The following is a 26,018-nucleotide window of genomic DNA, read 5'->3' as shown; positions in this document are numbered from 1 at the left end:
CAATAATTTTTTTTTTTTTTTAACAGATGCATTCTTTAAATTATCTCATATGTTTGTTAAAATACGTGATGGCAGAACAGTCACAAAGCTGGTTGTTCCAGAGTCTAACAAAGAATTTTAATGGGGGTTGGGATGGGAGTGTAATGGATGGTTCTGTGTTGTAGCTACAGGTGACATGAAAAGCAAAGTGTTGATCTTGGGGGTTGGACTGGTGGTGACTGAAAGCAAGGAGTCCTTGATAGTACACGGTAACTTGTACAGGCAGGGCAGAGGAGCATGCTTCCATTGTTGAGACTTGACGGGAGATCCCAGTGGAACTGAAAGAACTGTTGAAAGGAGGATTCTTTTTGGTGAGGGCTTCTGCACTGAATTTTAAGTAAAACTCCTGGTGTTCAAATTGTCAGGAAGTAAGTTTACAGGATACTGTAAGATATTTAGTTCCATGTTGCTCCCTTTAGGTGGGGGAAAAAACGTATTCACCAGTCAGGCTTGACTCCTCTATTTCATCTCAGATGCAGCCTAGTGTAGAATTCTGTTTGGAGCAGTGGGGGCTGGCAAGGCAGATCTTGGTTCCAATCCATGGGACTGTGCTTTGTGACTTTGGGCAAGTCACTGAACCTCTCTGAGCTTTGGTTTGCTGTTACGCAAAACATGTTTGATAAGAGTACCTCCTTTACATGGCGGTTGTAAGAAGTAAATGAGTTTAGGGGCGCCTGGGTGGCTCAATCGGTTGAGCGTCCGGCTTCAGCTCAGGTCATGATCTCATGGTTCGTGAGTTCAAGCCCCGCATCGGGCTCCATGCTGACAGCTCAGAGCCTGGAGCCTGCTTCAGATTCTGTGTCCCCCTCTCTCTGTGCCCCACCCCTGCTTGTGCTCTGTCTCTGTCTTTCAAAAATGAATAAACACACACACACACACACACAAAGTTAAAAAAAAAAAAAATTAAATGAGTTTCAGTGAAGTGCTTAGAAGGGTGCCTGGCCCTTTTACAGTAAGTGCTCCATAAACCCTAAGTACGCTGGTTAATATAGAAGACAGTAATTGAATTTCTCTATCATTTAGAATTGTTAGTGGATGAACCCCATTGGGCTCTGATCTTATCCCTGTGGCTGTGTAGTGATGTCACCTGGACTTAAACCTCATTGGTGACATTTTGACCCCTTGAATCACCTCTGGTCACATGATCCTACAGTGCTTTGCTCCTTCCTCTCTTTTGCCACTTCTTACATGCTGTGTAATTAACTGTCGTGTGTTATTAAACTGAAAACCCCTCCAGCACGCATCCTAATTTCCTATTTCTTTGTATAGTGATTTATGAACGCTTTTTAAAAATGGAATTATTTTCTCTGCAGATGAAATCAGAGGTGGAACCTAGGTAAATAAAGGGTATAATGGAGCTTTTCTGACCTGAGTGCAAATAAGTAGGTACTTGGAGCCTGACCTCTGGGAGCCTGGTTTGCAAACTACTTCCCGAGTATCCTGTAGACCTCAGTGTTTCTTTAGTGAATGTCACTTATTTTTGTATTAATAGGCTCAATTCCCTATTAATTAGGGAATTTCTTCCCTCAATTAAAGGGAAGAAATAGTATCTGTTTGCCTTATTTTGCTTATAAATGTTGTATAAAGTTAAATACTGATTTGGCATTCTCCAGATGATAGGCATGAAAATTTGGGGTGACATTTTATTTATTTTAGAGTACTCACTGGAGACAGCATTCACATATGACCTTTTGTTGTGCCCTGGGAGAATGATTTCCTCCAGCAAATGCCCTTTCTATTCCTGCTCATCAATCTCGCACCCATTTGTGAGGCTCGGTTCTCCTACCCAAATTAAGATGAATTGTATGTTTTTCCCTCAAATAGAAATGCCCTTTGAACATTTAGAAGTGGTATATGCTGTTTTTGTTTTGTTTGTTTTTACAAAACAACTAACAAACAGTGCAGAAATACAGAAGCATAAGTCCTCCAGGTTCTGGTTGTCTCCCTTGAGACCATTACAGTTAATAGTTTGGGAAGTGTCCTTCCATACCTTTTTATTTGGTTGCTTACATTTAAATACATATCTTTCTCTATAGGATCATACTAAGTATATACAGTGTTCTGTAAGTGACTTCATTCATGGCTGTCTCCCTAAACCTGTATGCTGCAGATTTCCCTTACTCTTTTTAATGCGTACAGACTATTCTTTTACATGAATGCATCATATTTTACTTTATCAACCTGTTAATGTATATTTAGTTGTTTCTGGTCTTTACTCTTTTGTTGTTACTGATAAACATTTTGTTTGTTTTTTAGTTTTTTTTTTAAAGTCTGCAATCTGTGTCTCATACATCTTTGTGTGCTTGCACAAGCATTTCTGGAAAGTAACTCTACAGGTGTGATTGGTAGATGGAGGGAATGCGTTTTTTAATTTTTGATATTGCCCATTTATCCTCCCACCAACCACATACTAGTATGCCCTTTTCTTCATGTTTTCAGTAAGTGACAGGATTTGTTTTTCAAGTCCAAGGAGTAGAGTTAGTTTATTTTTGCCTACTTCCACCTAGTCCTGTAGGTGGAACTTTTTGCCACCTCAGCGGAACATCATCTATGGGCTGTGAGCCCTTCCCACCCAGTTTCCAAGATTACTATCTTTATATAGGCTATTGAGGAGAAACAGCTAAAGTCTTCATTAAGCAATAAAATGTCCCTCAAGAACAAATCAGCCATAGCAGTTGGCTTCCCAGGCATATCTAGGTAACTAGCAGAAATACTTCTCCTGTGACAGGGTTGCCTTACCCTTCCCCATCATGTCACAAACCTGCAAAACTACAAACAGCAAGGTCCCCACACCTGTTACAAGTACCCAAAGCTGTGGGATGGGAGGTAAAGACTTGCCTCATAGAGACAGGAACAGACTCAGAACAACCGAGGTGGTGGTCCTGTGTGTGGGGGCGCACTCTGGGGTGTTGTAAAGATATGCATTCTGTGTTGTAGGAAGAGATTGGCATTTGGGTTAAGTAATACTATATAATTACACCTTGTGCATTGTCTTATACAAAATTGTGCTTAAAGCTTTGATTAGTATTCCTATTAATGAAAAATAGGTTTTGATTAAAGAAAAAAAAAACTAGTATAAACTCAACTGTCCTGTCCTCTTTTGATTAGGGTGAGGGATTCTTTGGTGCCACCCACCCTGTTGACTAGGTCACCATAGGGGCTAAATCTGAGGTCATTTATACCTCCAAGTTTTCTGTCCTCCTTTATTAAAACAAGGTAGTGTACATGTGTACTTAAAAGATCTGCCCGCCAAAACTCTGTATTATTTGGCTTTGTAAGAAATCTTGTGTAACCATTCTATGTGTGAGGTTGAGTAAAGCCACAAAGGAAGTTACCGGAATTGTTTTTCAGTGTTTGGTCTTGTGAGTGATAACTTTCTCTTTTTCATTTTAATATATCCTAAAAATAACTAAATGGTGGTTGAATATGGGTATCAATTGTCTAATGTTGTGAATTCTCAAGGAATTGAAAATTTCTTATTAACTATTTTAAGAGAGGACTTTTAATGCTTTTAGGTACCCTTCCCAGTGCCTTCACACTTGTTACTCAATAGATGGTTGCTTACTGGTTAACAGATTAACTCAAGAAGAAAAAAAACGAAGAGGCCCATATGGCTGAATGTCAGGTACTAATGTGTAAAACATGTGCTGTTTGAGGTGCCTGGGTGGCTCAGTTGGTTAAGCGTCTGACTTTGGCTCAGGTCATGATCTCACAGTTTGTGGGTTCAAGCCCTGCGTTGGGCTCTGTGCTGACAGCTAGGAGCCTGGAGCCTACTTCAGATTCTGTCTCTCTCGCTCTCTCTGCCCCTCCCCCACTCACTCTGTCTCTTTCTCTCAAAAATAAATAAACATTAAAATAAAATAAAACATATGCTGTTCTACAAGGAATAATTTTTTAGCCAGTGAAATCATTGGCTGAGTTTAAATTTATAACCAAGGATTGGGTCAGAGCTTATCATTCAGTAAATTACTTCCTGAATGAAGAATACTCCATGAAAAGTGAAAATTTTGGTTTGATGCACTGGCATATCACTTTACAAAACAGTGTTAAACTCAGAAATTTTTTAGTTCAGTTCAGGAAGCAGCTTATCTTTACAACATTATGCATTAAAAAAAATCTTGTCCCAACTGTTGGTTCTTTCTGACATGCAACTGTAATTTGAACATTTCTCCCCCATCCCCAGCACATGAAACCTTGGGCTTACTTGCATATAAAACTGCAATTTTGGAGTTTGGCCTTGAAGTTGAAACAGTTTTATTTAACTTCCCAATCTGCCATTTCAACTCTGAGTTTCTACAGCGGGTCGTATTCTCTGTTGGAGTGGTTTGGGTAACTAATTTGTAATGATCTTTAGGACGGAAGTCAGTTTCTAAATTTTTTTTTAATGTTTTTAATGTTTGTTTATTTTTAAGAGAGACAGAGCATGAGTGGGGGAGGGACAGAGAGAGAGGGAGACACAGAATCCGAAGCAGGCTCCAGGCTCTGAGCTGTCAGCACAGAGCCCGATGTGGGGCTCGAACTCATGAATTGTGAGATCATGACCTGAGCTAAAGTTGGATGCTTAACTGACTGAGCCACCCAGGCGCCCCCTTTCTAAGTTCTTTTGTGTTTACATTCATTTGTTTTTAAATATAATTTCCCATTAATTAGAAAATTGTCCTAATTCTGTAGTTCCAAGTGATACCTTGGCATCCCTGTAACATTCTTTGTTCCAAAATAGTAATACTTTGCAGATTAAATTTACACATAGAACCATAGCTGGAGGACTTCCATGGTAGATTATCTTAGAAGGACACTTCCACAACTGATTTCGGAAATGATCATTGTACTAAATGCTATACCATCCGTGAAAAGGAGATGGCTTTGTGATGACATGTAGGTTTTTGACTGTCCCCTCCTTCTTGTTTTTGTGTTTCTGGCTTAAAAAGTTTCTTGGACTTTAGCTCTTTGGAATAATAAATTAGAGGTGAGTTGGACATCCTCTTTAAATAGAACTGTCAGAAACTGTCCTGAGTGGCTAGAACTGGTGCAGTAGCCTGCTGGCAGCATCAGCCCTTCTGAAAGCATTGAGGGAGGGCTGTATCCTCTCAAGAAATCTTGAATTTCTTACAGTAATGTGACTCTAGTGTGTGGAAGAGAGTTCTGTTTTTCTCCTTGTACTGTTGACCCTGAGAATTCTGGGAAACTGGAGAAGAGAGAAAATCCTAAGCAGGGGACAGGGTACATGCTACTTGATCTTTAATATACTGGCTTAGACCAGCTGCATGATCCACAGAACAGTGTGGCTACTTTTTTTGTGCATTGCATGAAAAAAACATAATAAATTTTAATTCTCTCTCACCACCTCCACTTAATCTAATCCCAAGGCTACTATAATAAAAAACTACCTTTAGCTCTTGAAGTAAAGGATTTTATTTTTACAAATAAATTTGTGTGCCATATGATATCCTGGTTAGGATACATTATTTACTGCTTCTTTAGTTGTTGCTAAGAAAAGATACAGATAATATCCCCCTCATATATTGCGATGGAATTAACCTTTATAAATTCTTTAGTGTACCCATTATAGTTGTTGCCCTTTAAAAAATTCTCTCCTAGTGAGTCTGTATTAATGTTAGCATTCTCCCATATAAGCTGAATACTTAAAGTGGTGTCTCTTTAATTCCAAGGTTTTCCACCTTTTAAGGATATTACAAATTACCCTAATCTACCTGGGACTTCATGTTTTTAAGTTTTCTTCCAGGGAGGATTGGAGGAGGAGAGGTGATGGCAAATAAAGTGTACCTGAAGCTTGTGCATAGAGGAAGTGGGAAGGTGGGAAATCTGAAATGAAGCCTCCTGGCTTTTCCTCATCCTTCGAAATGAAGGTACAGCCTCAAGTTCTGGCCTGTGTGCCCACTGTGTTGTGTCCCCCCTGACTGCTGGGTTAGCACTGTTAATCCTATTTTTCAAGGTGGCCAGAAGAATACCTCAGCTAGGGAGGGAAGTGGGCCCAGAGTTCACACCCTGGCTGATTTGACATGTGGACAGAGTCCTAGTAATTCAAATTAAAAAGGAAAAAAATGTGGCACATCAACCTGTCTGCCCGTTTAATAGTAGAAATTCAAATGGTCCCCAGTGTGGTATCTTCTTTATAGCAAGCACTCAGTGTGTATTTGCTAAGCTAATTTTGATTGGAAAATGGAAGCTAACAAAGGGGATACAGGACTAATGACAGTATAAAAATGTTTAAGCCAGGAATTGATGAAGCTTTTTCTGTAAAGGGCAGGACAGTAACGCTTTGAGGGCCACATAGGGTCTTTGTCATATCTCCTCATTCTCCTTTGATGTTGCCCCTAAAATGCCCCCCCAACCCTAATATAAAAAACATGCTAGCCCCTTGACTGTACAAAAACAGGCTATAGGTCAAAGTTTGCTTGTCCCTATTTTATTTTATTTTTTTTATTTATTTTTGGGACAGAGAGAGACAGAGCATGAACGGGGGAGGGGCAGAGAGAGAGGGAGACACAGAATCGGAAACAGGCTCCAGGCTCCGAGCCATCAGCCCAGAGCCTGACGCGGGGCTCGAACTCACGGACCGCGAGATCGTGACCTGGCTGAAGTCGGACGCTTAACCGACTGCGCCACACAGGCGCCCCTGCTTGTCCCTATTTTAAATTGATCTTTTCAATCATCAAGGAGCTGACCTGAGTGGATGGGTGTCGTTTGGGGGAGGTAAGATGTTATTTTCCTCAAGCAATGTGGGATGATCGTGTGAGTAGGAGCTTTGGGATTCTTCAGGGTTCACAGAGATGAGCGTTCTGATCCTGGATGTGCCTTTGCTAGCCACATGCCCTCAGGCAAATCACCAAAATCTTTCTGTGCCTCATCTAGTTAGAACTAATATGTTAATGAGCAAGGTGAAGCTAACACTGGCCCTAACACAGCATCTACCAGTGCGTAGGAGCCGTGTAGGACTTCATCCTTGGTCCTGCTGACTCTCCCTGGCTGCAGTTGCAGACGGTTTGTGCCAGAATGTCCCTTAGAGGTAGAGAGTAGCGGTTAGTAGGCTCACACTTTTGAAGTGTGCCATCCATTTTCAGACATATTTAGTGAATGGTTTCTTGAGTATTTCTTTATCAGGTCCTGTTTCTTGTTTTTTTTTTTTAATCTTTATCATATTTTATTAACATAAACATATTTTATTAAGACATGCAACAAATTTCAGAAACATTTTCACCAAAACACATTTACAGCCCCAAACTTCCAAAGATTAAGTTGCACTTATGTTTTGTTTTTTTTTTTAATTTTTTAAGTTTATTTTGAGAGTGCGCATGAGCATGGGAGCAGTGGAGGGCAGAGGGAGAGGGAGAGAGAATCCCAAACAGGCTCTGCATTGTCAGTGCAGAGCCCGAGGTGGGCTCGAACTTGCTTACCGCGAGATCATGACCTGAGCTGAAATCAAGAGTTGTACGCTTAACCAACTGAGCCTTCCAGGTGCCCCACGCTGCATTTATGTTAAATATTAAGTGGAGGAAAAGTGTATTTTCAGTGTCAAATATATGAGGTGTTGTTACTCAACACGCATCATAATCCCATTGCCGGGGGCTTAAGAAACCTGTTGATTATAATCACTTAATGACTATATAACCTTTGGCACCTGATGCCTCCATTTCTTCACCTGTAAACTGGGAATAATTAATATATCTAATAACAATGGGTCTAAATAAATGGATAGATTTAAAACGGAAGAGATTCTGGCAAATGGGCTCAATAAATTTAATATGTTATTGTTGCTATGATGGGAGCTACAGTAATTCTTTTAGAATCACCAATATGAATCAGGGTACTGACCAAATAATTTTTTAAACAGTATAATGAAATCTGATATTATTTAATAGTTGTGTTCCTGGAAAATTATGTGCAATTTAAATTTTTAGTAAAATAACATTCTTTCTTAAAATAAGCTTCATTGATTATTTTGCACTGGAACCAATCATTTCCTTTTATCATTTACTGATATTTTTTCTGTGAAACATTTTTGGTATTTTAAAATAAATATTAAAAAATTAACGTACATTCCCAAGTTCATGTGAATGAACTCTCTCGAGGTGAATTTGCCCACAAACCAGTGATTTGATAAATTTGGTGTGTGCGTGTGTGTATCCTTTTGAGTATAGTTGACACAGCAATTCAACAACTCCGTAGGTTATGCTGTGTTCACTGCAAGTGTAGCTGCCATCTGTCACCATACAAAGCTCTTACAATACCATTGACTATGGTCCCCTGTGCCAAACCTCCCTTCTCCCCTTCTCCCATTTTACCCATTCCACCCTCCTCTGGCAACCATCACTTTGTTCTCTGTATTTATGGGTGTGTGTCTGTGTTTTGTTTCATTCGTTTGTTTTGTTTTGTAGTTTGCACATATAAGGTAAATTTTTCTATTTTTTTTAAGGCATTTAATTTTCCCTCCTGGTTTTGGCATTTTACACTACTTAATTCACCCTAGTTCTCAGCTTTGCTCTCATTGAAACGAATTAGTGGTGTTGCTTTGGCCATTTGCTTTCACAGATCATCCCTACCTTAGCCTCATCCACAGTCTTAACTTTTTGTGCATTGTGACTTTAAGGGGCTCACCTTGAAGTGATGACCGCGACAGGAAGGCAGGACCACTGGGAATTGGCCTGTCTATTCAGTTCATTATTGTGAGTCTCCCCCCGCAGTGCCTTAGTTTCCCCATTGGCAAAACTGGGCTGGGCTACTCAAAAGAAAGGCCTGCCGCAAGCTCCAGGCAGGGCCTGCCTGAGGGATGTAAACCCTAGGTGCAGGGTTATATAGAGTTCACAGTTGTTCTGTAGTCTGCGTATCAGGCTGTTAAGTGTTAGCAGAGAATTGCATATTTGCTATACATGCATTTAGAACAGATGTTTACGTGTGTTTTGTCCACAAAGCAGGTTAAACTGTTAGGAAAAATATTTTAACTCAAGTTCTATTTATATATAAATCAGCAAACATAAATTAAAGGCCCGCACGCAGACTAACCCGTCACAGGGAGGCCTTTAGTCAAAAGATTAGTTTCCTTCCTTTTGCTGCTTCAAGATAACAGCTTGATTCTCTATTATCAATACAGCCAGTTGCCTGTTTCCGGTTTCCGGCTGTGTGTATTTTGCATGTTGCTCATGGGAAATGATTTATTTATTTTTTCAAGCCAAGACACACATTGGAACTCCACCCTTCTGTAGTCTTTTGTTTTGAATTAAGATTCTTTTTTTTAAAATAACTCCAGAATTGAGCTTTAATGGATAAATTGTTAAAATTATTATAAATTCAGTCTTGTGACTATTGGCCTACTTGGTCATGTTAAAATAATGTTGTAATTACACCCTTATGTATTTTGCTGCCTCGTTCTGTACAGGTATGTGATGGCAGTTGTCACAAAACAAATAGGGAAGAAGTAAAAACTTCAAACTTTTTAGGTTAGCTTTGGACCCCTTTTATTCTGAAAGGCTGTACCACAAAATTACATTTTTATCATTTATCAGACATTGAGGAACAGTTGCAAGAAGCAATTCAGTTGTAAAAGATTTTTAGTTGCTGTACAATGATAACATTTAACTTCTTAAGGCCTGTCTACGTGATTTCAAATTTCTTTCTTGAACAGTTTAAGTAGGATCACCAGTAGCAGCGGGATTTATCAGTGTGCCTGTTTGTTGGGCACTGGAAGTCTGCTGGTTCATTCAACAAATGTTTGTTGCGTGCTCTATCAGGCATATGGCACTTAACAGATGTAGAATTGAGTCCTTGCCCTGGGCACAATTACAGGCTAGTTGAGGAAATAAAGGACACAGGATATATGATAAAAAGATAAGACATAAGGGGCGCCTGGGTGGCTCAGTCGGTTAAGCGTCCGGCTTTGGCCCAGGTCATGATCTCACAGTTCGTGAGTTCGAGCCCCGAGTAGGGCTCTGTGCTGACAACTCAGAGCCTGGAGCCTGCTTCAGATTCTGTGTGTCTCTCTCTCTCTCTGCCCCTCCCCCACTTGTGCTCTGTCTCTCTCCGGCTCTCAAAAATAGATAAATGTACAAAGAAAAAAAAAGGTAAGACCTCACATCCCATCAAATGATTGTTCCCTCAAAGAGCTTATCTTGGTCTGGGTCTTAAAGGAGAAGGGTAAGAGATAGAGTAAGTGCCCTCTAGGAGAATGGTGTAAGCAAAGGTAGGACAAAGGGATATGCAAGGTGTGAGTTCAGAGTGTAACAGAAGAAGCTCTGTCAGATTGGAACACAGAGCTCATGTGTCAGGGAGGATCCCAGAGGAAGCATGTGCCTCCTCAAGAGAGGCTGTTCCAGACTCTTGAACTCCCAGCTCAGTGATTTGGACCCTCTTGTGGATGGCTGGGAGCCACTGAAGGTTTTGGTACAGTGGTATAACTTTGAGAAACTGCTATTTGGGGGAGATGACCACAGCAGTGATAATTTAAGGTGGGTAAGAATGAGAAAAGCATGAGGCAGGAGACTTCAGGAATTGTTGAAGGGGGTGGGCCTGAAGCCATCCTAATTGTAGTAAACTTTTTCTTCCAAACACCTAGAAATACATCTTGAAGTCATTCTCCTGGTAACTGATCCTGTGCTACTTTTGTTATTTTTTGACTTTCGATTTTGACTGAGACACAGAATTCTGCATACAGTAGGTGCCTCATAAAGACTGGAACTTGTTAATACTCTGACCTTCTGATTGATTAGTCATTACTCAGATAGATACAATAATGTCCATCAAATAGCCAGCCATGGAGCAGTGTTCAAGGCATGATTGCTTCATCGCCTCCTTTTGATTTCTTCTCGACTTCTGTCCTTGTTTCTCCATTCCTACCGTGAACCCACATCTACATTTAACGTAGCTGAGTCTGTACAAAGAAAAATTGTACATGATTGCCACCATTTCCTTAAGATAGGCCACTATCTTAGCACACTTGAAGAAGATCCTGGGAAGAAAATATTCTTGTGTTATACCAGCAGGTTCAGACTATTTGAAAAGTAGAAGAAAGATCTATTCTCTGCATCCAGGTACAAATCTAGTCTTTGGGGGAATACTGCATGGGTCATTTGCTAGTTCCTGTTTCTGTGTTTCCCTTATTTTCCATCCAGAAATGTTCCATGCCTTGAGGCCTTTCTTCATCCCTGGCTCCCATCCCTTTTCATAGCCAGAATTGTGGCATATGGTGAAGATGATTGTGTTTAGCACTCCACGCACAGGGTGTTGCCCGAAAGATGCTATACAATCATTTCCATAACACAATGCCCTTCTGTTCATCAAAGCTATTTCTATATCTTCCAGCTTAACATATGCTAACACAGTGTTCATTTTTCTAGTTGTAGCAAGTTCTCCAGAGTAAATAAATGTTGAAGCATTACAGTCTTGTGGTATTGGTAGTAGCCATTCCCCAAAAAGCATGGAAGTCAGTTATGTGCTTCAAAGGGGCTGATGATGATAGTCACAGCCTTTTGGTTAAAATTAAGCAAGTATGGGGGCACCTGGGTGGTTCAGTTGATTAAACATCTGACTCTTGATTTCAGCTCCAGTCATGTTCTCAGCGGTCATGAGTTCAAGCCTGGCATTTTGGAATTTTCTCTCTGCCCTCCCCTGCACGCACTTGCTTGCACGATTTTTCTCTCTCCTGCTCTCAAATTAATTAAATAATTAATTCGTTAATAATAAGCAAGTATGTTTCTCTGTTATAAATATTCCATCCCTTTTCAGTAAGCCATCTTCTGAAAATTTCAAGTTATTTATCAAAACCAAAAGACAGTGAATCTAGATACTTCAAGAAGGTATAGCCATGCATAATAATTGGTCTTAACTTGACTAAACAATGGAAGAGACTGAGCAACGCCCAGAGACACCCAGCATATGTCAGCTGTGCCTCTACTGGCTGGTGTTGCAGAGCAGCCCTTGTCCTCACCAGGCCTTGAGCTTTGGTGGAGATACCTCTTGTGTCCCACCTCCCTGATAGAGTTGCTGTGCAGACAAAGTGCAAACTGCTGTTCGGATGCATGATGGTATTACTGCAGACACACCATCTTGTCAAATTCTGTTTTCAAGAAAGGTCACCATAGTAGAATTTCACCTACAGTTCACTGCTTCTAGGGATTGCCTCTCACTCAAGGTTGGGTTTTCTCTTCTGCTTCTCAGTAGTCCTCATTTTCTAGGTGGTTGGCTAATTTTTCTCTGTGCCTGTGCGGACAAAGACTTAGCTGGCTAGATCTCACCCGGAACCACTTCTGGTTCCGGGGGTCTGTTCTGAGGACATTTTGGTAGAATTGGTAGTTCTGGGAGGCTTATTTTGGGAGTCACTTTAGCCCTTTCCGACTCCCACTCCTGCACTGACATGTAGACTTACCACACCCCCTCTTGTGAGGGGCTGCTGGTTCTCTCTGCCCTTTCTTCACTTGGTTCACCACATTCCTGGTCTCTGGGCTGCTGACACTGCGAGTGCCTCAGGTCGACTTCCACTGGTCGGTATGAGTTGATGCCAGGCTGCCAGAGGTGGTAGCGTCCTCGTGTACCACCTTGGTTTCCACTCTGCCTACCACATCATGATGCTCATTGCAAAGAGGCATCAATGAGGATTGCTTAACATGAAGGCCCTTATGTGGAGGAGTGAGGAGACCTATATTCTCTGTAGCTTTGTGGGTAGAGTGAGCCTTGCTGGGCCATAGAGACATATCTAGACTTGCTGGAGACACAGTTGGAGTTACCCAGTAATAGAGCAGACCCTTTGGCAAAATAAGGACTTAAGTTAGGATGGTGAGGTGGTGGGTGACTCTACATCTTGTATCATGGACACGTTTGTTTTTGTTTTAATGTTGTGCTAGAGGCATTATTACATGATTGAGAACCTAGGCTTTAGAACCAGCCCATCTGGAAAGTTACTAATTCTACCTCATAGAGTGATTACAAGGATTGTAAAGCATGTAGATAGGTACCTGGGACACAGGAAGTCACATTAATGCTATTATTTTTTTAATAAAAAGGAAAGAAGCTGTTTTCTTCTGTATGACTGTTAACAACCTCTTGCCATGTACACATACAAAGTTCCCCCCGCCCTTTCCGAGATTTTTAAATAGCTGGCCCAGGTGTGGTAGAAGGGAATTTTTTGCTTTTAAAAGAGTGTTGTTTTAGATAACTTTCAAAGCCTTGTTCTACCCTGAGAGCATATGGCTCCATGATCCTGGATCTCAGATGGTTTGAACTAATGAGAGTGCTGCTGTACTGGGGCAGCACAGAAGAAGCTGATAGTTACAAGCCTGGTACTTTGCTGTGCACTTGACCTCCTCTCATCTAATGCTGGAGCGACCTTAGGTCAGTCCCTCTAAATAAATAAATGGTGGGGGTGGGAGGAGGATGAACAAATACCTGAGAGACACTCACTGGGAACAGAACTATGGAAGTGCCTGTTCCTTAGAGGCAGCACTTACCAGGTTATGGGCAGGGCTAGGGCGGGTGGGGGGCACTGAACCTGCCCCAGTGTCAGGCTCAGACATCAGCAGATGCAGGCATGATTTGGCTTGGTTAACAGCACTACAAGGTCCTAAAAAGGTACAAGGAGAACAGAAATGGCTTGAGGTACAGAAATGCCCAGTGTCACACTGGGCCCTACCCTTTGGTTATCCCGGAGGCAGACACAGCTGCTGCTGCTGCTGCTGCTGCTGCTGCTGCTCTTTCTTACAAGGAAGCAGTAAGCAAGAGCTTTGTGGAATGAGTGTGGTTGAGGGTAGAGAATTTCTCCTGCTGTGGCCAACATGCAGACCATCAGGCTCATAAAACCTTGGGTGTAGGCTAAGAGAATAGTGAAATGAACAGCACCCCAAGTCAGGTGTCTCTCTGGGGAGTGCAGTCTGAGACACTACAAATGCCAACTCCTTTTGGCAGAAGACCAGAATGTGTACACCAGGATTTCCCAACCTGGATACTACTGACATTTTGAGCTGGATGATTCCTGTTGTGGGTCCTGTCCTGTGCACTGTAGGATGCTTACCAGGATCCCTGGCCTCTACTCACTAGTTGCCGGTGTAGCACCCACCCCCGGACGGGACATGTCTTCAGACATTGCTAAATGTCCCTTGGGGAATTGAGAACTACTGCTCTAAATAACCAAATCAATGTGGAGTTTGCAAGGGCTCCCTTTTCATGGTACCAGATGTGCCTCATACCCATAGAGCCGAAATGGTCTTTTATTTCTCAGCTATTCCCACCACTTTCTCACACAGTTCTGGCACAGTGACAGCAGCTTGAGCTTGGAAACACGCCTCTGGACTGTCTTCCATCATCTGTGCCAAGGGCCTCCTGCTCCTCCTCAAGCAGGCATCTGGCTTAATCTGCCCCTGTCTCGTTGGGTTGTGAGTGCAGGGGTGATGTCATTGTGCCTTCCCAGGAAGGGTGGAACAAAGGACGGGGTCCCCAAGGACACACAGCCTCATCCTCAGCTAGGCTGCTGGGTAGATTTCTTTCCTTCCCTTTCCCTCCTTCCGGCCTCAGAAGTGTTTGTTGTTCATCAGGCCCTCCATTGTCAGAGGACACACTAAGCTGACTGGACTTTGTGTCTCACTGCTGAGCCCGTTTCCTGCCCCTCGTGTGTCATAAGAGTGTTGGTTGTGGTCCAGTCCTTGGATGGAATCTTCCATGTCTTTTCCAGAGCAGTGGCACAAGCCAGAGGAACTTAGGCTTTATGTGACTCTTCTAGCACACTTACGTGATCTGGGGCCTGCTCTTCAGCTGTGTGGGGAGAATAGAAAGAGGAAACAGGAGCGAGGACAAGAAAGCAAGGGCTTTTCTTTTCCTTTTGTTTTTGTTTAAGTTCTCTTCATCTTCTTTTCTCCCTCCTTCCTGGAGTTTCTGGGGATGGAAGTAGCCCTCCTCACACAGATCCTCAGCCTGTTTTATTTCCATTCAGTTCTCTGCCCCACCTATGACCTCTCTGCCCACTTCAGGGGGAGGACGGTCTGGGTTCGACTATAACTCCCAGAACTGGGTAGTGTGGGAGTGTGCTTACTGTCTTGAGAAGCAAATCCTTCGAATCTCCTTGTTTGTAAGGGAACCTGTGAATTCAGAACCTGAAGGAAGCCAGGAGTATTTTTGTAATGTGAGATTTATCCAAAAGAGTGACGGTTGGCTGAGGAACACCTTTGTGCTTGTTTATTTAGAAATACCATAATCTAAGCAGGTTTTCATTTTGATCTTGTTCCCTTGATAGGTTGGGTGTGGTAGTGACTTTGAGCCCAAACCCTTGAATAACAGCTTCGAAACCCATCAAGGACTTTATTAAAGACATTTTTAACTCCAGTGTAGCACATAAAATGTATTAGAATTTTTTGAAAAATTAGCTGTCCCTAAATACGTCTGAACCAGGAGTTACTTGCCATATCTGAAATGTACTTAATGTCTTTGTATTCTGCTTTGGACTTCCTCTTCCAAACAGCCAACCTTTGGCAAAAAATACAGCTCCCTGTGTCAGTGTCTTGAAGTTGCCATCCATCATGATGATTGTGTGATTAATAATGCATGTGATCTTCTCTGTGTGACCTATCATGATGTTATTGGTACAACTCCTTTTTCATCTGCAACTGTGCCCCTTACTACCGTTTTCTTGTTCCCCCAATCCTGCCCTTTCTGATCCTTTCTTTTGGGTTGGCTTTTGTCCCTTAAAAAGGCCTTCTTTTCTGCTGGACGGACTGTTCCTTTAGGGAAAGCCTGGGCAGGGAGGAGCTGCTCATTGCAGCAGGTGGCCAGGCGCCTCACCTGCCAGGCTAGCAGCAGTACAGGCTTGTCCTGTGTTGTCTCTGCCTGGCCCCCTTCCTGTGGAGGGATGGCTGGAGGCCTCAGCAAAGCCTTCCAGGCAGACTCCCGGGATATTCCGGCCAGGCCGGGAACCCAGTATCTCCAGGCCACCAGATACATGCCCTTGTCCACAAGGGTGGCTTTTTAGTTGTCACCAAGTGGTGGCGAAATACATAAAAATTATTGGGGTCTGCTCCCTTTTTTGTAGATTAATGCATAGACATCTTGGTGGGTTAGGGCTTACACTGGAAGGAGTAGATCTTGGGTCCTTTTGATGCAAATTTATGCTACAGAACCAGAAGTGGGGTGAGTAACTGGCAAAAGGGTATCTCTATAGAAAACAGTCAGTGAATATGAATGTGTACGGGGCATGTTATGTGGATCTCTGTTGAAGGTTTCAACAGCCTGTTGGGCTGATATGTCTAGAGTTTTAGGCTTTGAATTGGACAAAACTTGATCACTGAGGCTTGAAAAACTTAGTGTTGTTTCCTAGATGACTTGGATGTACTACTACTACACTTTAGACCTAAACTAGCAGTTGCCTTTTTTTTTTTTTTAACGTTTATTATTTTCAGAGAGAGAGAATGTATGTGCAGTCATGAGTAGGGGGAGGAGCAAAGAGAGAGGGAGAGGCAGAATCCCAAGAGAGGGAGAATCCCAAGCAGGCCCTGTGTCATAAACACAGAACCCGTTGTGGGGCTCCGTCCCAGGAACCATGAGATCATAACCTGAGCGGAAATCAAGAGTTGGATACTCAACTGACTGAGCCACCCAGGTGCCCCTAGCAGTTGCCTTTTCATCTAATGGTTGTAGTTTGGAGATTACAGCTGTCCACTCCTCTTATAGAAGGGGACACTGAACACAGTATCTCAGCACATTTTTGGTGAAACCTTGGGCCCAGGCCCTGCTCTCCCAGTGCCTGGCCAGATCTCTTTGTACCTTACCACATTGACTGCCATTTTCTCTGTTGTTCATGGGTGTGTGATTTAGCAGGTGAGAGGATCATTGCAGATCAAGGTCATGAGTGAATGTGTCTTCTTTTTTTTTTTTTTTTTTTTTTTTATTTTAATTTTAAGAGTGAGAGAGCATTTGAGGCGCCTGGGTGGCTCAGTCGGTTGAGTATCCGACTTCGGCTCAGGTCATGATCTCACAGCTCGTGAGTTTGAGCCCCTTGTCAGGCTCTGTGCTGACAGCTCGGAGCCTGGAGCCTACTTCAGATTCTGTGCCTCCCTCTCTCTCTGCCCCAACCCACTCACATTCTGTCTCTGTCTCTCTCAAAAATAAATAAATATTAAAAAAAATTTTAAAAAAGTGAGAGAGCATGAGTGGGGAAGGGGCAGAGAGAGAAAGAGAATGGATCCCAAGCAAGCTCCACGCTGTCAGCCTGGAGCCCAATGCAGGGCTCTAGCCCTTGAACCGTGAGATCATGTCCTGAGCCGAAACCAAGATTCGGACGCTTAACCGACTAAGCCACCCAGGCACCCCGTATCTTCTGATCCTTTGTATATGAGAGAAGCAATTTCTTCCTTTAGCTTTTTTACCCCATGTCCCTCCCTGTACTGTGTGCTTCCCTAATACTCACCTTTTGAAGGAACAATAGTAGTTGTAACATACACATGAGAAACTTTACCAAATGTTATGCTACGGGGCAGGGCTGGGCTGCACAGGACCCCACTGTGATCTGCTGTATCCTCTTGACTCTTCAACAGAGATGAGAGAAAATGAAATGAATGAGAGCAAGAATATTCTGCTGGTGGTACACGTAGGGGCTCAGATGTTCAAGGATTGTATGATTCTTACATTCCTCAAGCGTTTATCATGCTTCAGAGAAGCTAAGTACCAGTTTCAGTTAGAGTTGAGTTTTCCTGTTCTTCCTTTGGCTGGCTCTTGTGACCCTGCTAGCACAAAGCTGCTGTTGCCATGCTGTGATTGATGGTAAAACGAGCTCTCTTCTGCTTGCAGATGAGCGTGAAGCTGTGCAGAAGAAGACCTTCACCAAGTGGGTCAATTCCCACCTTGCCCGGGTGTCCTGCCGGATCACAGACCTGTACACTGACCTTCGAGATGGACGGATGCTCATCAAGCTACTGGAAGTTCTCTCTGGAGAGAGGCTGGTAAGTGGGAATGTTATTAAGTGACTTTGCATCATAGGCTGGAAAATGTTTTTGAAAAATCAAGTGTGGACTTGTGTTTTCTGATGAATTTTGCAGTTAATGACTAATATTTTTGAGAACGAGAATCTGGATAGGTGAGATGAGTATGTTGGGAAAAGCTCCTGTGTACCATTGTGAGTCTGGGTGATATTCTTGAATTGTAATTAAGCAGCCTCCTTCTGGTAATTTGTGAGGTTACTACCCTTGGTCTGAAAGATCTTGGCTGGTGTCCCCTGTTAAACTGGGCACAGCACTGGAAATGGAAGGGCCAGACATAGGCACTGGCTCCAGGATGAATCTGTATCCCACAAGATCATGGAATAATTTTAAATCTGTTTCTTATTGATTCTCTGGAAAATCTGAGCTGCTGTTACAAGGTGGCAGGAATTGAATTCAGTAGTCTTTGATGTTTTTTGCTTTCTTCCCTGCATACTTCATATTGTGGGGGTGGAAGGAGAGGCTGGTGTTTTGTCATCTTGGAAACTCAGCTTCTGATGAATTCACTGTGCCTTTTTGGGCAGGGGAATTGTCAGTCTACAGTGAAAATTCTCTTCCCATTTTGTTTCTCGGAGCTACTCTGGCTCTTTGTGATGTGACTTTTGTTTATGAACCATAAACCAGTCACTGTAACTGACCCAACAGGTTTTGTCTCGCCTTGGTTTGAAAATAGATGCTATATTGTACCAGAACACATGTAGTTCCATAGGTGGTGGTGGGACAGAGCCAAAAACTGACGCCCAGGGATAGAGTCCCACATCTGTACTGACATCACCAGGAAAATATGATGCTGGTGGTTGGCAGGGCTGCCAGAAAGCCTTATTTTTAACTTGAGCTCCACCCTGTAACTTGACAGCCGCACGGGTCTGTATGAAGACCGATCCACACACCTCTGACCACAGGCAAGGGGCTAAGGTTGTACCTTGCTCTATTATTAGCCTGCCAACAGAATTGCCTCTTGAGCCTGGGTGAAGACACAGAGTTTTCTCTCTCGCATTCCTACGTTCAAGAACAGAGCCCTTTAAAAGATAGTGAGGCAAGCCCTATCTCATCTGTAGTGAGTTTTGTCTGTGTGCTTTGTTCCCCAAGCATGCAGGTCTTGTTACCTCATCTTTGAGAGTTTGTGGGTCAAGCTAAACTAGAGAACTAAACTCAAGCTAAACTTGAGCTTCTGTTCCAGCCCATGATGGCTGCCTCACAAGTGGTATATAGGGTAGGAGTTGGGGCAGTTGGGCTCGTGTGGAGGGGATGTAAGACCCCTCATTTATTGCATTTTGATTTTTTTTTTAGTTTTTTTTAATGTTTATTTTTGAGAGAGAGAGAGAGAGAGGGTGAGCCAGGGAGGGGCAGAGAGAGGGAGACACTGAATCTGAAGCTGTCAGCACAGAGCCTGATGCAGGGCTTGAACTCACTAACAGTGAGATCATGACCTGAGCGGAAATTGGATGCTTAACTGAGCCACCCAGGCGCCCTTGACTTGTTTTTTGAAGTGAGCCTGTGTGAGAACCTAGGATAGAATTACCATGATATGCACCTTTAAATATAGTTTTTGGTTTTGGTTTTGTTTTTCCTGTTTATTTTTTTGTTCATTTTTTGAATTTATTTTTTTAAGTAGGCTCCACGCCCTATGTGGGGCTTGAACTCACAACCCTGAGATCAAGAAGTGAGTACTCTACTGATTGAGCCAGCCAGGCACTCCCTCCCCTTTTTTTAAATTTTATTTTTAAGTGATCTCTACACTCAACATGGGGCTTAAAGTCACGACCCCAAGATCAAGAGTTGCATGTTCTGACTGAGCCAGCCAGGCACTCCTAAATTTCACTTTTGTAACCAGACATTTCCCCCTACTTCTCAGATTTTTTCCCCCTTCTTCTTCAATGTTTAACTTAGTATGATTATTTTATTTTATTTCATTTTTTTTTATTTTTTATTTTTTTATTTTTTGGAATGTTGTTTGGAAAGTAGCTAAAAATCATTAAAGGTCATATGGATGGAAATTAACTTGAATTTTATTTTGGTTCCAGTAGGGTCGAGTCTTCCAGGCTCTAGGGAGCAAAGTATTCACCTTTGAAGGTCCATGGTTCTTTAATACCAAGAAGATCGTGTCCTTGATAATGTCCACATAATAAATGGGGTCAGTCCCATTGCCCTTTATTCTGAACAGGGCAACAAAAACTTTACTAGGGAAAAAGAAAGCAACCAGCAAAGCATAATTCTTAGTTATGTGTGGGTCCCACTCCTCTCTTTATTTGCTGTTAGCAATACTTTTTTTCTTCTTCTTTTTCTTTTTCTTCTTCCATTATTCTTTTTCTTTTTCTTGCAGTCATCCAGAGGCCTAGGAGAGTAGGAATGGGGAAAAACAGAAAATGGGAGCCATTTCCAACCTCTTAGGCAGTCAGTGCTAGAAATGGTGTTTAGCAATGACATACCCCTTTGTGAAGCCCCAAGTGCCTTGAGTTCTTTCATTATCTGTTCCTCACAGCCAACCCTGATTATAGGTTGGGCAGTCTGATTAATCTTCTTACTCCAAAAATAAGGGTACCATAGATAGAGTGAGCTAAAACTCTTGTTCATTCGAACTGAGACTTTTTAGCCTGTTTGGCCCCATGGTTTATTTGTTTCATGGAACTTTCTGGGGGGGACGCAAACTACTCTCTGCTCTTGGCCGCGGAGGCTGCCAGGGACTCAAGTTAGAGACCCTCCCTGCAGCAGATGACCTCTCTGAGGTCTGGCCCCAAAGAATCCTTGCATATTCAGAGTACAGAACTAATGAGGTGTGGTTAGAGCTTCCAGGCTTGGGTAAATTCTTGTCCACAGCTAAATGTGTATGGTCAGATAGCATTTAGTCAGCTCTGGGCTTTCTACGCCAGTGATCCCAAACCCTGCGTAACATTTTTGCCCTCTATCTGGGCCTATATCTCAGTCAGCATTTTAGCCCCAGCCCTTACCATCAGGTTGACGGTGGGTAACAGATGAATATAGGAGGAACTAGAGTATTTAAATTTACTAGAGTAGAGTATTTAAATGTAGATCTATGGAGCCAGTTCGTCCTTCTTTACAAAGGAGAAAGTTTGATTTTTATTGAGTAAAGTTCAGAGAAACAGCAGCTCCAGATAATTCTTACCCTAATCCCATCCTGCATTTTGACTCAATAAAATTTGAGTTACATTTGAGCAAGTATCACACAGACATTCGGGTTATCAAGGCACTTGACTCTGCTGTATTGGGAGCGTCAAGAGAGCAGAAATCCCTTTCTGTGGTCCAGGCTTGGACAGAATCCGTGTCTGGAAATGTCCCTTTGTTTGCCTTAAATATGTCAGCCTGTGGAGCATTGAGGAAACTTTGAGACTGAACTAGGAAGCTTCTCTTACTTGGGTGGGATTGGGTTGATGACAAAGAAAACCATTTTTTCCCTCAATATCTTACTCTGAAATGACAGTGGCTTATAGCTCTTCATAAAGGTGTTGCTTTAACATTCCCTTAAAAATACAGACCCACCCTTAACTTTAACATCACCTGAGCAGATAAATGCTGTGAGCACAGAAGCTGGGCCAGTCATTCTGTCAGTGGTCTCAGATCTTAGGGCCTCAGGAGTAATGCTGTCAGGCTTGGACTTTGGTGAAGTGGGGCCCACGGGTCATAACCCAGGGTTGAAGCTTGCCTGTGCCTGCCCCCTTTCCTCCATGGGCCTCAGCAGTGGGGGATGGTTCTAAGTAAGACTGCCAGCTTTCTGCCCGGTTCCTGCCACACAGGGCACTCACCTCTGACCCAGAGAGGACAAGGTTTTCTGAACACCTCTGCCTGCCATTTCCAATAGCAGATATCACTGGTTTTTGCTTGCCTGTTGTTTTCCTGATATTCGGTCTTCTTACTCTGTTAATCAGTGTCAAAGAAGAGAAAGCAACAGCAACAAAAAGGATTTTTTTTTTCTTTGCCACCGTTAACTCCAGAACAGGCTGAGCTAGGTGAGGAAGATAGATTTACCACGAGATTTGTTAAGCCTTAAATCCCACATTGAACTGCTCTGAGTTTTGCATAAAGCCTTTGTTGGGAGAGCCATACTGGCATGTATTATTGAAACGGGATTTTGTGGACTGGCCACAGAACCTACCTGTTGTTTGTAATATTGTTTGTTTGGGAGTATTTGCTTTTGTTCTAAATATGGCCACAGAAGAAAGCACCATTAAGTTGCAGTCTAAATTGCACAAATGCAAAGAGCGAATTAATAGTAATAGGTACATATGATCAAGTACCAAGTGAATGGTCCCAGAGTCCTAGAATTCAGAAGGGGAAACCAGCCTTTTGGATGGCTTATCAAGAAGCCATAGCAAGTGGGTGGGGTTTCATCGGGATCCAGGAGGAGGGGTTAGGTTTAGATGGCCCGAGGAGATAAGGGTCAGATGTTTGCTGTGAGGGAGAGTGAAGGAGCAAATTTGGCAGTGGGCATCAGGAAGGAACTGGTGTAGGAAAGTATCCTGGCTAAATTGGGGATTGTTTTTGGAAAGAGTGATGATGGTAACTTGAGGGTCTGTTGCTTTTAGTTTGTACTGTCACATGCATGATCTCACTGAGTTCTCACAGTCTAGTGAAGTGGACAGTTAGGCTTTATGAAAGAAATAGGCAGAGATGACCAGGATCTTGCCCAAGGCCAGTATCACTAGTAAGTAACAGAACGTGGACTCCAGTCCATTCTCCTGTTTATATTGGTGCCTGCCTTTCCCTCTGAGCCCTGCTAAAGGGAAATGTTCACTGGGAGAGGGCCCAGCCAGTGAGGAGCCAGGTAGGACCTAATGGAACACAGTGTGTTGTTTCTTGATTGATTTTAATTGGATGAGAATCATCTATACTCTTATTAAAGCTCAAAACTTGACTGGGAACTTAGGGTGAAGTGAGTTGGGCTGTGTATTGTATTAGAGGAGACTGGAATAAATGCTTCCCATCCCACCATCTATATTAAGTAGAGCTTTTGTGTGTGGTGGAACCATTTGTGATTAAAAGAAAGACAGGGGCACCTGGGTAGCTCAGTCGGTTGGACGTCCGACTCTGGATTTCGGCTCAGGTCATGATCTCACAGTCATAGGATCAAACCCGCATCAAGGCCCTGTGCTGAGCATGGAACCTGCTTGGGAGGATTCTCTCTCCCTCTCTTTCTTCACCTCTCCCCCACTTAGACTCTCTCTCTCAAAGAAATAAACATTAAAAAAAAAAAAAAAAAAAAAGGCAAAGACATAAGTGTCAGTCACAGTGGTAGGTGGAGACCAGTTAGTGTGTTTTCTCCATTTCCTCTTCAACTGAACAAGAGACCAGGAGGCATGTTAGTAAGCCTTGCAACCTCTAACATATACATTGTGTTTTATAGCTGGAAGTTCATCCCTTCATACTAAGAAAAAGCAACCGGCCGGGCCATCCAGCTAGTGTGTGGCAGATAGAAGCCTAGAGTCTGCTTCTTCCACTTCCCAGGGCTGGTTCTCTGGTCACACTGCAACCCTTGGAGAGCTGTTGCTCCAGGTGGCTTCAAGGTGACTTTGGAAACCCATGGAAAGTATCTGAGGAAGTAGGGGTTACCAGGGTGGAACAGCATGGCCCAGCTCCCAGGGGGCCTCCCAAACACCCTGCCAGAAATCCTCCCTTATGTTTTCCTCTTTTATTCAAGGAGGCAAAATTAGCTCTAGGAAACATTTGTTTTCTCTTTTCTATCTCTAGACTCTGACAAAAATGCTGCCATTGTGATTATTCTGTAGTTCTGCAAATCCTGATGCCCTGCAGGGTATAATAGATTCAAACTCAAGGACGGGCAGACAGTGGAGGCAGAGTGGTGGCCTGGACACCATCCGGCTCCTTTGTTCTTTAAAGGCATTGGGTCCACTCAGGCAGATTTGCCCAAGGCCATACCGCTTCTCAGAGGCAGAGCTTGGATAAGTTGGTCTAATAAGCAATTAGAATTGTGTTGTCAGATCCTAGAGGTGGTTCTTTAGCCCTGTAATTTCTACTCTTTCCTTGGAGTCTGAAAAAAGATGGGTCTGGGGTGAAATGTAGGATGGAGCTGTGGTTGAAGATTTGGGACTGGAAGGGACCTTGGGAAGGGAAACAGGAAAAGTGCCTGCAAAATACAGGAACATGGGCCGTGTTGTGGGAGGAGCAGGAAAGCTTATTTTTTAAAGTTTACTTATTTTTGAGAGAGAGTGGGAGGGAGGGAGGGGGGGAAAGAGAGAGAGAGAGAGAGAGAGAGAGAGAGAGAGAGAGAAAGAGAGTAAGAATGAGTGGGGGAGGGGCAGAGAGAGAGGAGACCAGAGAATCCCAAGCATGCTCCACACTGCCAGCGCAGAGCCTGATGCAGGACCCGAAATCATGAACCTGAGCTGAATGAATCTTGACCTGAGCTGAAATCAACAGTTGGATGCTTAACCGGCTAAGCCACCCAGGCGCCCACCTTGTTAAAATGATTTCCAGGAGGATCCGTAAAAATAGGCATTTCCTCAGAGGAACCTTCCCCCCCCCCCCCCCCCCCCCCGCTGCCACCACCACCACCACTTGTTTCTGAGTCACATATGGGTCTGGTATTGATCCTTGTCTCCACATTAATGGCATTTCAGACTGCCCCATCAGAAATGACCTACAGGACAGAAATGCACATGTTGTTGTGGGAACACACCAATGCCACACTAGAAGTTTGACAATAATTAATGGAGGCAAGACAGGGAGCACTCCATTTCTTGGCACAATCAGCTGCTCTTGGGGCGTGGCTTTAAGAAAGTGTTTATTACTGAGAAATGCACCCTTCCCCCCTAGTTCCATTGTGTTCAGTTTTCTCCATTGTTATCTCTTTTTTCCTTTTAAGAGGATGGAAGTTTAGTGATATAAAAATAGCTCTTAAAAAAATGAAAACTATCTGCTAGATGGGAACTGAGTCTATTTCCTTTCGTGTGGAAATGTGCACTGCTCTTGGTTCTCTGTGTAGCATGAAGACCGTGAGCTTTGGAATCCTTACCGGCCACAAAGGGACTAGCCATATGGATTACTCCATCTCTCTAAACCAGCGTGTTCTCATCCATAAAATGGTAATTATTATTCAGTGTTACTGTGAGGATTAAATGCAATAACAGTTATTAACCACATAACAGAGGTTAACATAGTAGGTCTATCAGTGGCCGCCAAGAATTTTTAAATCTTGGGGGCTTTGCAGTTGTTTTGTTTTGTTTTGTTTTTGTGTGTTTTTTTTTAATATATTTGAGAGAGAGACAGAGAGCGAGGAGGGAAGGGACAGAGAGATGGAGACAAAATCTGAAGCAGGCTGTAGGCAGAGCCTGATGCGGGGCTTGAACTCATAAACCTCGAGATCATTACCTGAGCCGAAGTCGGACACTAAACCAACTGAGCCACCCAGGTGCCCCTAAGGGGGCTTTGCAGTTTTAATGACCAATGTGTTTCACTGTATAGCTCTGTGAGGTCATTAATATTTCTTAAAATTAGTTTCCTGTAGTCATTTCTTAACATGCCCAAGTATTATGCCTGAAAACATTTTATGGCCCCTCTGTGAAGCACACAGAACACAAGACTTGAAAACTGGGTTACTTGAGTTTTAGTCTTGATCCTTACTCTCCCTTGTATCGTGCCACCATCCTTTAACCTCACCATGTCTTGTTTATTACTCTTTTGGTTTAGGAGTTTAACAAGTGCCACCAAAGATGAGTGAGCTTCCACTGAGTGAAATGTGGGAAAGCATTGGAGAAATGGAAAGGTGGTAGAATGATAATTTTTACTATATGGTAGTTAGCTGAGTTTGAATTAGCAGCTATAGAGCAGTAATAATATTTATTTAGTTTTCTTTTTTTTAATGTTTATTTTTGAGAGTGGGGGAAGAAGGGGGTGGGACAGAGGACTGGAAGCAGGTCTGTGCTGACAGTAGTGAGCCTGATGTGGGGTTTGAACTCAGAAACCAAGAGATCATGACCGAGCCAAAGTCGGACGCTCAATTGACTGAGCCACCCAGGCGCCCCTATAGTAATAATATTTAAA

At 42.9% G+C, this 26,018-nt stretch overlaps 1 protein-coding gene across 3 annotated transcripts in view; it reads left to right on the top strand.

The window, feature by feature from the left end:
- The window catches only part of SPTBN1 (spectrin beta, non-erythrocytic 1), a 199,817-nt gene that overhangs the window by 108,893 nt on the left and 64,906 nt on the right, over nucleotides 1-26,018 (top strand). For all 3 annotated transcript variants that reach the window (XM_058684092.1, XM_058684093.1, XM_058684094.1), the window contains one exon: nucleotides 17,815-17,966. In XM_058684092.1, coding sequence (XP_058540075.1) covers nucleotides 17,815-17,966 — 152 coding nt within the window. The remainder of the gene's footprint in view (nucleotides 1-17,814; nucleotides 17,967-26,018) is intronic.

The sequence above is a fragment of the Neofelis nebulosa genome, chromosome 9 (genome assembly GCF_028018385.1).
Source record: "Neofelis nebulosa isolate mNeoNeb1 chromosome 9, mNeoNeb1.pri, whole genome shotgun sequence".
Lineage (NCBI taxonomy): Eukaryota > Metazoa > Chordata > Mammalia > Carnivora > Felidae > Neofelis > Neofelis nebulosa.
This window is presented reverse-complemented; position numbering and strand designations above follow the sequence as displayed.